The following is a 13,306-nucleotide window of genomic DNA, read 5'->3' as shown; positions in this document are numbered from 1 at the left end:
CTTTTTTTTTTTTTTTTTGGGACTTTCAGGTAACGTCCCCCCTGACCACACCCCGATCAGTGATCACACCGAGGTACTGACGACAGTCTCTTCATTAGTTACTGAGTGTTTCATTCGTCAGTCAAACGTGAACTAATTAAACATTCAACAGCTGTCTGTTTGCATCACCAGCTACAAAGCTGCCGCCGGCTTCGTGGAGATGTGTGTGCGGCTGTTCTCTGTTCATTCTCATCCACACAACACGAGTCATTCACTCCTGCAACACGTCAGCCTGCCGATGAGGGATCCATTTGTTGTCCATTACTCAGAATTCATCAGCAGCGTAAAGCGAGCTCAGCAGAGCCCCTGTCCCTCAGCTACAGGTGGGGGTCTCAAATGAAAGGTGATGAGTCTGCAGACCATCTCTCACACGCTGAGTCAACACACCGGATTTAAGTATTCAAAACATCTGATGAACAGCTGATGTGTTGATTTATAGAATCTGAGAATAATTCCTAATAAAGCTTCTGAACTGCACTCCATCCAGAAGCAAAACCTGTTCCCAAATCAGACTTTCCATCCATCCATCGTCTACCGCTTATTACTTTTAAACAATTCTAAATAAAGCAGATTACTTCAGCAGAGGCACATGTTATCAGGATCAGAGATGGTCTCACTTTATTTAGAGGAAAGTTTCTGAGACTTTAACTTCTATTAGTTTATTTACCCTTCGGGGGGTTTGGGGTTAAAATAACTCATGGACGTGTTATAGAGGCTTTACTGTGGAGTACGTGGGGAAGGAGGTGTAAAGTGGGGTTATTGTGTATGTTTGGAGAGCTCCAGACGCGGCGGTGCGCCCTTACCCTCGCCGCCCTGGAGGAGTAGGGATCCTCGAATAGATTCCAGATCACCGGCTGCCACTTCCTCCACAGGCTGACATTACCGTCGGCAGCCACATCCTCAATGCCGAGCCTCTTCCCTAACTCGTCGTCATCCTCCCCGGTGTCCACGTTGAGCTCGAACACGTCCAGAGCCTCCTCTGCGTCCCGGTGCTGCCGGTATGTCATCCAGCAGCAGGGCTCCACGTCCGTCTCATCGATGCCCCAGAAGGAGAGCTCCTCCTCGAACAGCGGTCCGCACACATCCGCCGGGCAGTGGAGCTTCCCGGTGCGGTAGTAGTTGAGCACATAGGCGAAGACACCTGGGTGGCGGTCGAAGAAGTACTCGTTTGTCCGCGCGTTGTACTCGATAAAGCCGGGGACTTGTTGCAGCTGATCCAGCACGGAGTCGATGTCCGAGTCGGAGGCGAGCAGGGCCAGACGCGTCCCCGGCAGAGTCTTCAGGGTGGTTTTGTAGGTTTCGTGCCTGGTGCCCCCAACGTTGAGGATTATCCTCTCGTTGTCGTCAAACTTGCCCATCGCTCTGTATCAGACATGACTTGATGGAACGCGGGGGAAGTTGGCGAGTGCAGTCCGGAGGTAACGGCGAGCCCTGCGCGCACACACCCACAGTCCTGTTCAAAAAAGCTCCAGGATTTTGGCCGTTGTGCGCAGCATCTCTGATTTCACTCATCCGACGTTTGTGTGGCTATTTATGGGGCCGAGGGGGGTGTCCATCGTTTGTTAAGGAAGAGTGGGGAGGTGGAGGTCGTCGATTTGTATCCAACAATCCGTTCAGACAGTGCTCGAAGTGTTGAATGATCTCAACCGGTGGCTCCAACCAGACTGCGCTGCTGCGCGTCTCCGGCGTCCCTGCCCTCTCCAAGACGCACAACTGCTCGTCAGCGTCGGGCTCGTTACCCAAAAATGTGTAACGAAGAACCCGAGATTCCGTTCAAAAACTAATGTCGACTCTTAACTCATGACCACCTGGGGAAAGTCACATTACACGTGTGTTCTGCACTCCTTTTCTTTAGAAAGGAGAAGTTGGTTTCAGGGAAATAAATCAGCGCTCACCCCCAGCGCTGTGTCGCTGTCTGGGCTCCAAAACAAACCAGAGGGAACATTTGCATCCTAAGAAATTAGTTTTTTAAGCTGCTTTAGTTAACCACTAGGGAAACAAACGAGGGTGCGAAACAACACAAAAAAAACTATGACAAGTAATTCTGAACAAACTATTTTAGTCATTAAAAATTATTAGATTACCTGACATTACAGGTTTAAATTGATCATTTATTCTCATATAGGCACATGTGGATTTCGTGTGTGTGTGTGTGTGTGTGTGTGTGTGTGTGTGTGTGTGTGTGTGTGTGTCTGTGTGTTTTCAGCATTATCATGTGTGTATAAATAATGTGCATACATCCCAAGTGGGTCCCTTTTATCCCGACAGCATCAGGTACATGTGACCTTTGACCCCTGACTTTATAGGTCAACAGTAGTGTTGGTGGTTTACTGTTGACATCCTGTCCACTGCTGCTGTCAGGTATCATCAGTGTCAGGTTGTAAAGGCTCTGCACCTACATGATGTAATGATACAAATCAGCTGGTGGCCATGCACACCAGGAGTGAGCCACTGAAGGTGAAGCATGAAGCTGACTCAACTACATCAATGCCACATTAATATCGTACAACGCTTCCGGCCTCTTTCTAGGAAAAGTACAATTTAACGCCGCTCATGGTCAGAGTTCCTACTCGTGAGCTTTATTTTAAATTAATTTAGCCTCATCATTAGTGCATCAATGAGTAGTACGATAATCCTTTAACAGAATACACAGAGGTACATCACTTACAGTTTCCCGACAGACAACTTTACTGGAATTATTACCGCCCACCACAAATAAGGTTCAAACTGTACGCTCTTTGAAAACATCTGTGATGACTTCACTGTTTCCACCTGCTGCTTCCTGTTTCAGTTTAAAATGAACCAGCTGGAGATTTTTTTATTTGAACGTTTTACTAATGAGGACATTCATCGTGTTGAAGACCGTCGAGGGTCAAGACGGTCCTCGCCTATAAACAGCCATCCGTGTTCTCCCTCGCTGTAATATCTTCACTAAGAATAGAGCAGCCGGACCACTGATCTTTATCAGGAGAGTAAAAAGAAAGGGAAAGTGTTGAGGAAAGCTAAGGTCCTCGGCCCGTCTGGTTCCCCAAGTGCAGCCACAGGCAACCGTCCCGGAGGCTGAAGGCTGGACAGGCAGACCGTGGCTGCTTCAGGTTCACAACGACATCAATCAACACAAGAACGAGGCAGGATTATGTTCATTCTATCATCTTACTTTCTCAAATAGGGAACAAGTTATACGCAAAAACCGGCAGCAATCCTGCAGGTACACAAGCTTCAAACAGGTGAAATCATTTAAGTGCAGAACAAAAGCTTAAAATGAGCCGAACAATGTAAGAGCTGCAAACAGAAAACATTTATTATTTAATCTTCCAGAGTCGTCACCGTGTCTGAACTTCACTGCACGTCTGAAGAAGCACCTCTGCTGACATGGAAGACATCCAGGAACCAGAAGGACAGTTCTGTCTGAAACCTCGTCAAATAATGACACAATGTAGCGCTGACACGTGGAGATATTCTCTCTTTTATACCCTTTTCCCAACAAAATGAGCAAGTAAACACAGGAAAACCTGCAAACAACAGGCGATAGACTACTTTCCCATTGCCACAACACGAGAACACCTTTCTCAACATCATCAGGGTGTAATATCTGTGAAGTTTCCATTAAAGGTTTAAACTACAACATTTAAAATGTTTACAGTCACGGTTTCTTTCCTCAATAATCATTTGCAAAGCCACTTTTTTGAATAGTTTGAAATCTACATCCGAGTTTCGCCAGTTGAATGTTTTCAATGTGAAGCAGCAGCAGGAAACCTTGAGAGCGTTATCAGTAACTTACTGCAGCAGTGAGGTTGATGTTAATGAGACGAATGAGCTCGGCCATTTGAATTCAGTGCGGTACCGGCGGACTCCACCACTAACGATGAAAACTACTAAACAGAAATACAGAATATGGCTATTGCTGAAGAATAGCTCCCTAAAAAAGTAGCATAAATGTTTGATTTTATGAAAATCTTAATTATTATCATTTTATATCCATGTTTGCTCGTGCACTGTGACGTTTCTTGCGTTACCGCCACAGAGTGTAGTGGAAAAGTGTGAAATCATTGAAGCAAACACTGACCCAAAGCACCACCAGTGGTGAAAAACTAACTAAGAAGAGACGAGATGAGAACCACAAAGAACCACACGGACACGGACAGACAGAGAGAATGTTCAACAACTCTGACCTGCGTTATTTCCCAGTGTTTACATTACATTGCCTGATTGAGGCAAGATATTCGGGTCAGAATGGAATAAGTCCATCACATAAGCAATTCCTGCTCAACAGTCCTCAGATTGATCAAAAAGTAAACTGTCCTGACACATGGAACACTTTAGAAACACTTGAACAGCCTTCAGACGGTTCTCTGGTGCGATTAGACGTCCAGTGAAGCCCTGACGGAGCGCTGGAGGGGATTAACTTTGTTTTTGTTGCAGCCCGTGGAGGCTCTGCTGAAGCACTTTTAGCTCCGGTCCAAACATAGAGTAAAATAAAAAACACATTATCCTGTAACCACAGGCGCTTGGATGGAATTAGGCAGATGTCCCAGTGGAAGAACATTGAGCTGATTAAATGTTACTTTCTTAATTGAGAGCCAAGCTCACTTCTGATGAATTCCAGATCTCTGTCCTCCTGCATGAGTGAAAGTAATTAATAAACTCTGTATGTCTAATTATAAGTTATGACTGTTGGGTTGTTTCACAAGGATACTTCAGAGAAGTTCTCAAAATGATTCAGATCGATTTTGATGAACGTCATTCTAAATAAACCTTTTATCTATTGCACATCTAAATAATAAATGAGAACTGAGTATTCATAAATTGATATATCATATAAACAATATGCCTCAGTCTCCCCGTGCAGAGTGTCAGCCTCTTACCTTACTGCCTTTGCTGTAACTGTACCGGTGGCTCCATCTGCAGGATGCAAAGATCCTCCAGCTGGACTCAGTGCAGGACTAGCGGCTGTAACACTGAGGATGTGATCTGTGTCAGTATCCAGATGGAAACAGTGACAGTGATGATGAGGAATACTGAAAGATCAGAGAACAACATGCAATCTGAGCCCTGCATATATATATATATATATATATATATATATATATATATATATATATATATATATATATATATATATATATAAATAATATTATATTATATATAATATATATCTAATAACATTTATATAATATATTATATATTATATTATATATGTATAATATAATATAATTATATATATATATATATATATATATATATATATATTATAATATATATATATTATATAATAATTATATTATATATATATATATATATATATACATATATATAATATAATATTATATATTTATTGACTCTAATAGCAGTACTTTTAGCTATTCTAGTGAGCCAGCACTATCAATACATTTATTATCTATTGTATATTACTTCATTCCCAATAATAATTTCAAAAATATCGATTCTCAAAAACACTTTAGATTTGTAATTAATACTTTACATGAAGCTGGATGTAACAGGGACTGTGATACATACACTTCCCACTGTTCAGAGTGCATAACAAGTAACTTTCCTGATGTTTTATGCATATAGTGGCTTGTTCTTTATCACAGTTTTCCTCAATTGTTTTAAATAGCAATTAAATGAAAGTTAGCTGTCTTTACTTTCTTTATTTAGCAGCTATATATTTATATCTATATTTAGATATAGATATTTATTTCACTCTACACCTCTAAAGTTGGCATAGAGTGAAATAGATTAAAAGGAAAGTGGACTTACATTTGTCAGGAGGCCAGAAACACAAAATGTTGCTCAGATGTGTAAAAGGTGATAACATCTGTATGAGCACACAGGATCTCCAGCTCTGCTCGATGCGCTTAATGAGATGTTTATGGGACAACTCATCAGCTGTGAGGGTTAGAAATACTGTTCATTACAATGTAAAACAATATCCATTAGATGTGGGTTTAACTGCCTTCAATGCTGATTTGGGGACGTCCACGTGTTTGGTTTTCACGCACTTCCGCACTGTTGAGCGCCAACCTTTTCTCAATTCTAATTACGCGGATGTTGACGTTGAAACGGGTAATTTTGGAAATTCCTAGATAGATACTTTATTTATCCCGAGGGAAATTCAAGCGGCGTGAACGCAACATTAAAGTCAACCTGAGCGTCTAATCAGAATAATTGAAAACACCTGTGTAATGTGTCCGCAGTCTTGACATTTCTTAATTGGAATCCTTTTATAATCTTTATGAAAATCTTTTTGGATTCAGATTTAAATACACTGGGAAACATGTTTCATAAATCTATATTGGTTGAATCTTGAATAACTGTCATCTGACCAGCAGCATCACCTTTACCTGTACTTTTATTTTCTTAAGACACTGCTTTATTTATAACTATAATAATCCAAAATGATTTAATAAGAAAAGTAATATACAAGTAGAAAAGTTTAATGTGAGTTCATGTGTTTCTGGTTGACCAAATGATTGTCATTTTACTTTTGAATAAATACATTTATGCAGTCACAATGTGCAGACAAAAGAAAGGATTCAAACAAACACATGCAGTTCACACTTTACATTAGAATATTCAGCTCATCACATCCAGCATTAGTGTCCCTTCATGATAAAATGTTAGTATATATATTAATAAAACAGGAAATGGTAAGACTTCTATGGATTTTGTCTGTTACTTGGCAGCACAGAGTGGTGCAACGTTGAAAGCACAACATACAGAGAAGCCGTTTAAAGACGTGGAACTAACGATATTAAGAGTTCTGTTTCCGTGTCCCAGGAAGACACGACACGTCCTTAAACTGCAACACTTGTGCACTGCAGTCAGTTACATGTGATGGACAACTTGTCCACCATGTGAAATGTAATGAAGGCAAAACACATGTGACTTTGGCCACAACCTCCTTTAACGTAGATCACACACTTTGAATGTTTGGCTTCAGCAGGTGCCAACATGAACCAATGACAGAGCTGATCGTGAAACCAGAGAAGAAGACTTTTCATCCTAAAATCAGGCAAGTTTAAAAAGAGGATTAGTGTTGGAAGAAAGTATGGGCTCCATGTTCAAGTTAAGCGCAGCGAGTTTTTGACTTAGTGTGTAGAAAGGATGTCTGAGGACACAACATGTACGCACAACCATTTCCCACAAACTGCTATTTACAAAAAACACACGAGCACGTTTCTGTGTGTCGTATAAAAGGTGAAAAATAACAGACGTTCGTTTGGGTTGTTACACTTATTTTAAAACAAGTTTCATGCATCTGGTGTCAGTAACTGCTAGAAAACCCCGTTATGTGCGGAGGTCACACCGTTAGTGTGAGGAAGAGTGAGACACGAAAGGAAAAATTAATCCATGTGGTGAGGCACGTGATGCAGACGCTTCCATACAGGAGACGAGACGAGACGAGAGGAAACGGTTGGAGGAGAACGAGCCTTTCTTCTTTTCCTCAGGAAGTAATTATTCAGATTTGAAATGTTCACAATGGGCCTCAAGCAGTTAGTGATATAAGAACAAATCTCAACTTTTTTTTGCTCACAAATTGTTTCTCCAACACAAGGACAGTTTTAACTTTGAGGACCATATCATCACATTTAGATTATTATGTTTTAGAGTTCCAGTTCCTCATAACAACAACACTCCCCTCCTGCACCGATGAGCCATAATATCAGTTGCACTCGGCCTCAGTGACCTTGTGCACATGTTTGCAACAGGACAATAGAGCCTCGTGTGTTAGAGAAACCTCATGAGTTATAGTTTCTTATGAATGCAATATATGATTTTGTTGAATATGTAGACAATGAAAGCCTTTAAGGGAATACATCTTAATAATAATCTGTCACATTTCTCTACAGTGCAGCGAGTTCAGTCGGGCCTGTTGCGTCGCCTGAGGCCGGACGCAGGCTGCTCCGCTCCAACCTCCTCAATGTTTGTCTCGTGTAAGTCCTCTAGTGAAGGCATGAGCTCACAGTCCTCCGGTCCTTCTTCCTCCTCCGTGTCCTCCTCGTTCCCGTCTTCCTCTGCTTCCCCGTCCGATTCCTCGGGTATAAGCTCCTTCATCTCTTCACCTTCTGTCGCTGCTTCATCTTTAGCTTCTGAACGCTTTTGATGGACCTGTTCGGAAGCATCTGCTGCTCCCGGAGAAGTCTGCACGTCCACCGGAGAAGCTTCACCCGAAGATGTGTCGTTGGCGCCGAGTGACTCAATGAGGTCGTCTAGGTTACGCTCGCAGGATGCTTCTGAAAGACAAGCGATATAAAATTAATCGATAATAAATGTGGAAATTGTCTAAACCAGTATTTAGATACAGTAAAGTCTCAAAGAACAGCCGGACACAAGAACTCTGAGGACGTGACGTGGATTCTAACAGCTCACTCAGTAAACTCATTTATATACATTTCCTCTATAGCCACTATTAAAATAAAATAAAATAAAATGTATAGCATAACATTGTGCAGAACTGCTGAAAGGGAAGGTTGTATCCAGCAGCTCAGCTGTGGTGTCGGGTTGCAGGTTCTGAGAGAAATCATAGAACGCCCCAGAGCATGCAAACAAACTAACGCCTATTGTTACATCTACTACTGCCCCGCTTATTTATATCAGCTGATATTATCTGATCACAAACATATTTGCACGGTAAATATTATAAGTAAAATCAGATGCAAAACTCTTTGTTGCAGATGTGTCTCCAGGTGGCTGCGTGGGCAGATTTCACAATGTGGTTTATCACCACATGCAAAGCTGCCGCCAGCACAGCATCACAAGCCGTGACCGCAGCACGGAGCACAGCTGCATCTACTTCTTATTATCCAGCCTGCAGGTCGCTGCTCTGGAAGCTCCAGTTAACATACAGCATTGATGCATGCTAACATTGTTACTGAGGCCGACGGATCACCGGCACGCCACAGTGTGAATAGTGTTTCCTGAGAACCACCATCAGCTCACCGTTGATGTTCAGGGGGGGACAGTCCATTCCCCTCTTCTTCATCAGGTGCCGGATGGTCTGCAGTTGAGACATGATCTCGTTCTTCTGCTCCTGAGCCACCGACTTCACACTGACGAGAAACAAGAAAACAAATGTGCTGAAACATCCACCTTTAGGTGGAGGAGAAAGAAAAGGAGGTTACTGCGGCAGGCAGGTTGTTAGGTTCATATAGCTATTGCAGCAGGATTTTAGCATGCTAGTTAGCCTGATGTTAGCATGCTAGTTAGCCTATAATGTGGTAGAAAGGAGCGTGTGCTTTGTTGAGGCATCTGAGGGACATTATTTCACTGGTAGCGAGGTGTCCTAGTAATTAATCAGAAATAAAACAGTGATTTTTTAACTTCAGTATTTACAAAGAATGGTCACAAATCCCTCCAGAACATCACATTAAGACACCAGACCTTGAGGAACGCCATAGAAAAATTCATGCTGTGATTAGGAATCAAAAACATTTGACATTTGGAGATTTCTGTAAGAATTGCATTTCTCTTTGGACAGGATGGCGAGCACTTCTGTTCTGGAAGCGGCTCAGAAACCTCTTATGGGCAACACATCTACAAACATCCTGTGGATAACCTCGGGCTGTCGTTTGTGGCTGTAAAGTGTCACGAGGCACTGATTATCCTAGAGCTCACAACAGCTCATTTTATACAGTGAGGTCGAGTTTCAGAGAAATAATGGACCAACATCCTCCCGCAGGAAGATAATCTTTGGCTCCACAAGAGTCTCAGCTTTCCAGACAAACTGCATTTGTGCATCCCATGACTGTTTAGACCCCGGCAGGCAGAAACCGTTCTTAGAAAAGGTGAAAATAACACCTTTATAGTGCATAGATCAGCATAAAGGGGTCGTGTCTGTGAAGGGGAGATTCGTGGGGATTCAGGTGAGAGTTAAAGGAGTTCTGTGGAGCCAGGGCTTCCCTCTACAGAATACGGCCTAACTTTTTAACTTTATTCAGCATCCTTTGCATTAAGCCAACATGGCATTGTTGCTAGTAATGGATTCCTTTTCTTTTCATAAGATGATAGATTATTAAGAGGTTAATTGATAAATAGTTTGGTCGATAAAAAGTCAGAAAATAGTGAGAAATATCCAAAGTGATGTCTTTAAATGTCTGGTTTTGTTTGACAACCCAAAGATATTCACTTTAATACAATAGAAAACAGAGAAAAGCAGGAAAACAGCATTTAAAAGACATTATTTAAATGTAAAATGACTTTAACGACTATTTGATTATCACAATAATTGTAATAATTATCTTTCTGTCTTTTCTATTAGCCAACTGATCGCTGCAGCTCTAGTGTTAGCTGGTGATATCGTAGACAAGTCCATCAACAATCACACGTCTGCCAGCAATATAACATAACATATATAATTCTATAATCAGTCTTATTCTGCAATTCCCAGATTTGAAACGGGAAATGCTTTGTTTTTTCTAGACTCCAGTTTTAGGAGTAAACAGACATTGTTTACATTGTAAAAAATAGTATTTGTGAAACCTGCCAGTGGCCTTCTTTATACTGCAGGTCTGCTAAAGGAGAAACAGGGACAGTAAAGTGGGGATCAGGTTTCAGAACAACGATGTAGAAAACAACAGCGAGCGTCACTCACCAGTTAGTGAGCGGGTCCAGCTGCGTGAGGATGGAGTTCAGCATCCTCTCCGTCTGCGCCAGCCTCTGCTCCAGTTCATTCAACTGGTTCTCTGCACAGAACACACACCCGAGTTATTCACTGCTCACGGTAACTAACTAACTAACTAACTAACTAACGAACGACAGACAGACAGACACACCTGCTTCCACTGATTTCTTTGCTCCTTTTTTTACACATTTTTCCTTTTGTTCCTGATCATCTGCAGACTTGATCTGTGAGTTGAAAAGAACAACACAATGCACGTTTTAGCAATATGTCATTCAAGCTTAATTATTTCTTAGTTTCTTCGCAGTCAGAAATCGCTGCCCATCAGTGAAATACTGACTATAATAATTATAATGAATATAATAACTTAAGCTTATTTATTTCCTTTGATCTTGGTCAGCCAATCAGGACAAAGCCATTCCCAGTGTGCGCTCACACACCGGGTCACGTTACACTTGTAATGTCAACATTAACCATGTTGAACATTTTTATTATTCAATATTTAAACTGGAACACAATCACACAAGTCATTCGAGTCACAAGTCTTTAACTTTAAGTAAATTCTCAAGTCATCAAGACTTTGACTCGACTCCACGTCGCTGCAGGCGTCTTTACTAACCTTCAAAAACTTGTAGGCCGCGAACACTCCAACTCCGATGGCGTAGAGCGGCATCAGTGTGAACACGTAGCCCTTGTTGCTGTTAGATTTGTACTTGTCACTCTTCAGCTCCTGCTCCATCAGCTTCTTCATCTGCTGCATGTTCTCAGGGGTCTGAGCTGAGCCGGGTGCGTTCGCGCTGATGGGCTGACCTCTCACAGCGCCGGGGCCCGGACCTGCTGCTGCCAAGACAACACGAGTAATAAAGCTTATCAAATGTAACCAATAAAGTTGTCTGAATCTGAATCACGGTTAAAGTTTCTTTCTTGTTGTAAAATGTTTGATGATATTGAAAATTAAATGTAATATTTCATTATTAAAATAAAGGACATTCATTTGCAATTACATGTTAACAAGGACATTGTCAAACATTTTTAATAAAACTAAGAATAATAATGCACAAAAAACAAAATTTAATTTCTCCTCCTTAAAAGTGTGATCAAGTGCAGCTAATGACGATGAATATAACTAACTGCATGTGTATTTATGTAAAGCAAAAGTCAACATTCATGCGCCAGGTGTCTATTCAAAATATAGAAATATACTCTCAGGCATTCTGTATTACTTTTAAATATTTATTCTACTGTAGATCAACATTTCCTCCTTTATTGTTATCCCTGCTGAGTCAACACACGTGTAGGCAGGAAGTAATCTCCCTCCTGTTTAAATGTGCATGTGGCACCTATTCATCTCATTAATTCATTTTAATTCATTTACAAGAACCTTCAATAGATATGTGGCTCAGCAAGATATTATGTTCCTAACTTTCTGCACATTGAAACATATCTGTGTTCTGAGAGGTTATAATATTTTGAGAAAAAATAACAATAAGTGAGTAGAGTCGTAATTTAATGAGAATACAATCATAATAGTTCAAGATTTGTCAACCGTTTGTGCACCAAATACATTAGCTAGACATTGACGGACAGTGCTTACATTTATGATCAGAATTATTGCCTCTGGATATTTTATTCTACACCCTCGGGCTACACTGAATACACACACTTACTCTTGTTAGCTGATATCATTGTAAAATGAGTCCAAAGTTAAGATAACATCCGAAGACAAAGATGCTGATTTACACCTTAAGTAGAAATGTGTGAATATTCGCAGACACAATGTAGATATTATACCTTTAATATAATGTATTGGACTTTAATGGCAGTCACACGTACAGGTGTGGTGCAAACACTGTGCATGAAGTCTTCTTTCATAACCTTTGTTTTAGGGACACCATGTCAGTGCACGATATAGCTAATGCAAAGACGAGACTATTAGTGCGCCCGAGGCTAAAGGACATGCGCTCCTGCTGCAACAAAAGGGAGCTTTTCTACCTTTTCTGCTGTAACGAGGGTCAAATCTGGTCTCCTTCGCCCCGGTCCCGCCGCCGACGCCAAACATCCTGGGCAGCACAACAAACGTGAACAACACGGCCGTGAAAGCCAGGGCGACTTGTTGTGATGTTGACACAACCATACTCTCGTGAACACACAAACAGGGAGACACGCGCCGAAATGCAGCAACGCCAGCCGCTAAAAGATGTGTCTAAAGAGACAGGGGGGAAAACGTTGAGCTGTAAAGCTAATAAACAACAAAACTATGCGATATTTGAGACCTAAAAACAGGCTGTTGTGCTCAGAAACAGCTGTACTCTGATTCGCTGCAATAACGGGACCAGGACTTCCGGGAAGGGCGTTTTCAGAATCTTCTTCTTCTGTGTGTTTAATGTCGGCTGGCAACCTCGCGTTTTAGCTGCATTACCGCCGCCTAGTCTGATGGAGTGTGGACAAAAAAAATAGAATAAAAACAATAGATGTAATTATTATTATTAAAACTCAAATAAGACTTGATGTTTTCCTTCCTCAATACTAAATCAATTATTAATATTCAATACTTTTGCTATTGCTTTAATTCCTCCCACTTTTTTGCATTAATCTGTATAGCTGGTGTCCTTTGTTTCCTTCAACCCATTTTTCCAGGCAGTCATA

General features: G+C 41.3%; 2 protein-coding genes across 9 annotated transcripts in view; both read right to left on the bottom strand.

The window, feature by feature from the left end:
• Nucleotides 1–1,680, bottom strand: part of kcnc2 (potassium voltage-gated channel, Shaw-related subfamily, member 2) — a 62,005-nt gene extending 60,325 nt beyond the window's left edge. For all 6 annotated transcript variants that reach the window (XR_003834522.1, XM_029461584.1, XM_029461585.1 and 3 more), the window contains exon 1: nucleotides 843–1,680. Coding sequence is in view for 5 of the 6 variants with exons in the window: in XM_029461584.1 (XP_029317444.1) it covers nucleotides 843–1,397 (555 nt within the window). In the remaining variant the exon portion in view is untranslated. The remainder of the gene's footprint in view (nucleotides 1–842) is intronic.
• Nucleotides 1,681–6,460: 4,780 nt separating this feature from the next.
• Nucleotides 6,461–13,022, bottom strand: LOC115028134 (protein RIC-3). Of its 3 annotated transcripts, none has more exons than XM_029461588.1 (6): nucleotides 12,653–13,022; nucleotides 11,280–11,500; nucleotides 10,815–10,887; nucleotides 10,634–10,724; nucleotides 8,983–9,092; nucleotides 6,461–8,276 (listed from the first exon to the last, which is right to left on the bottom strand). In XM_029461588.1, the coding sequence occupies exons 1-6, from the start codon at nucleotides 12,792–12,794 to the stop codon at nucleotides 7,903–7,905; spliced, it is 1,011 nt and encodes a 336-aa protein (XP_029317448.1). In that variant the 5' UTR covers nucleotides 12,795–13,022; the 3' UTR covers nucleotides 6,461–7,902. The 3 variants fall into 3 exon arrangements, with proteins under 3 accessions (XP_029317448.1, XP_029317450.1, XP_029317449.1); XM_029461590.1 differs by having other exon boundaries at nucleotides 6,461–8,273; XM_029461589.1 differs by having other exon boundaries at nucleotides 11,280–11,497.
• Nucleotides 13,023–13,306: the final 284 nt, after the last annotated feature.

This window comes from Cottoperca gobio, chromosome 23 (assembly GCF_900634415.1).
Source record: "Cottoperca gobio chromosome 23, fCotGob3.1, whole genome shotgun sequence".
NCBI lineage: Eukaryota > Metazoa > Chordata > Actinopteri > Perciformes > Bovichtidae > Cottoperca > Cottoperca gobio.
This window is presented reverse-complemented; position numbering and strand designations above follow the sequence as displayed.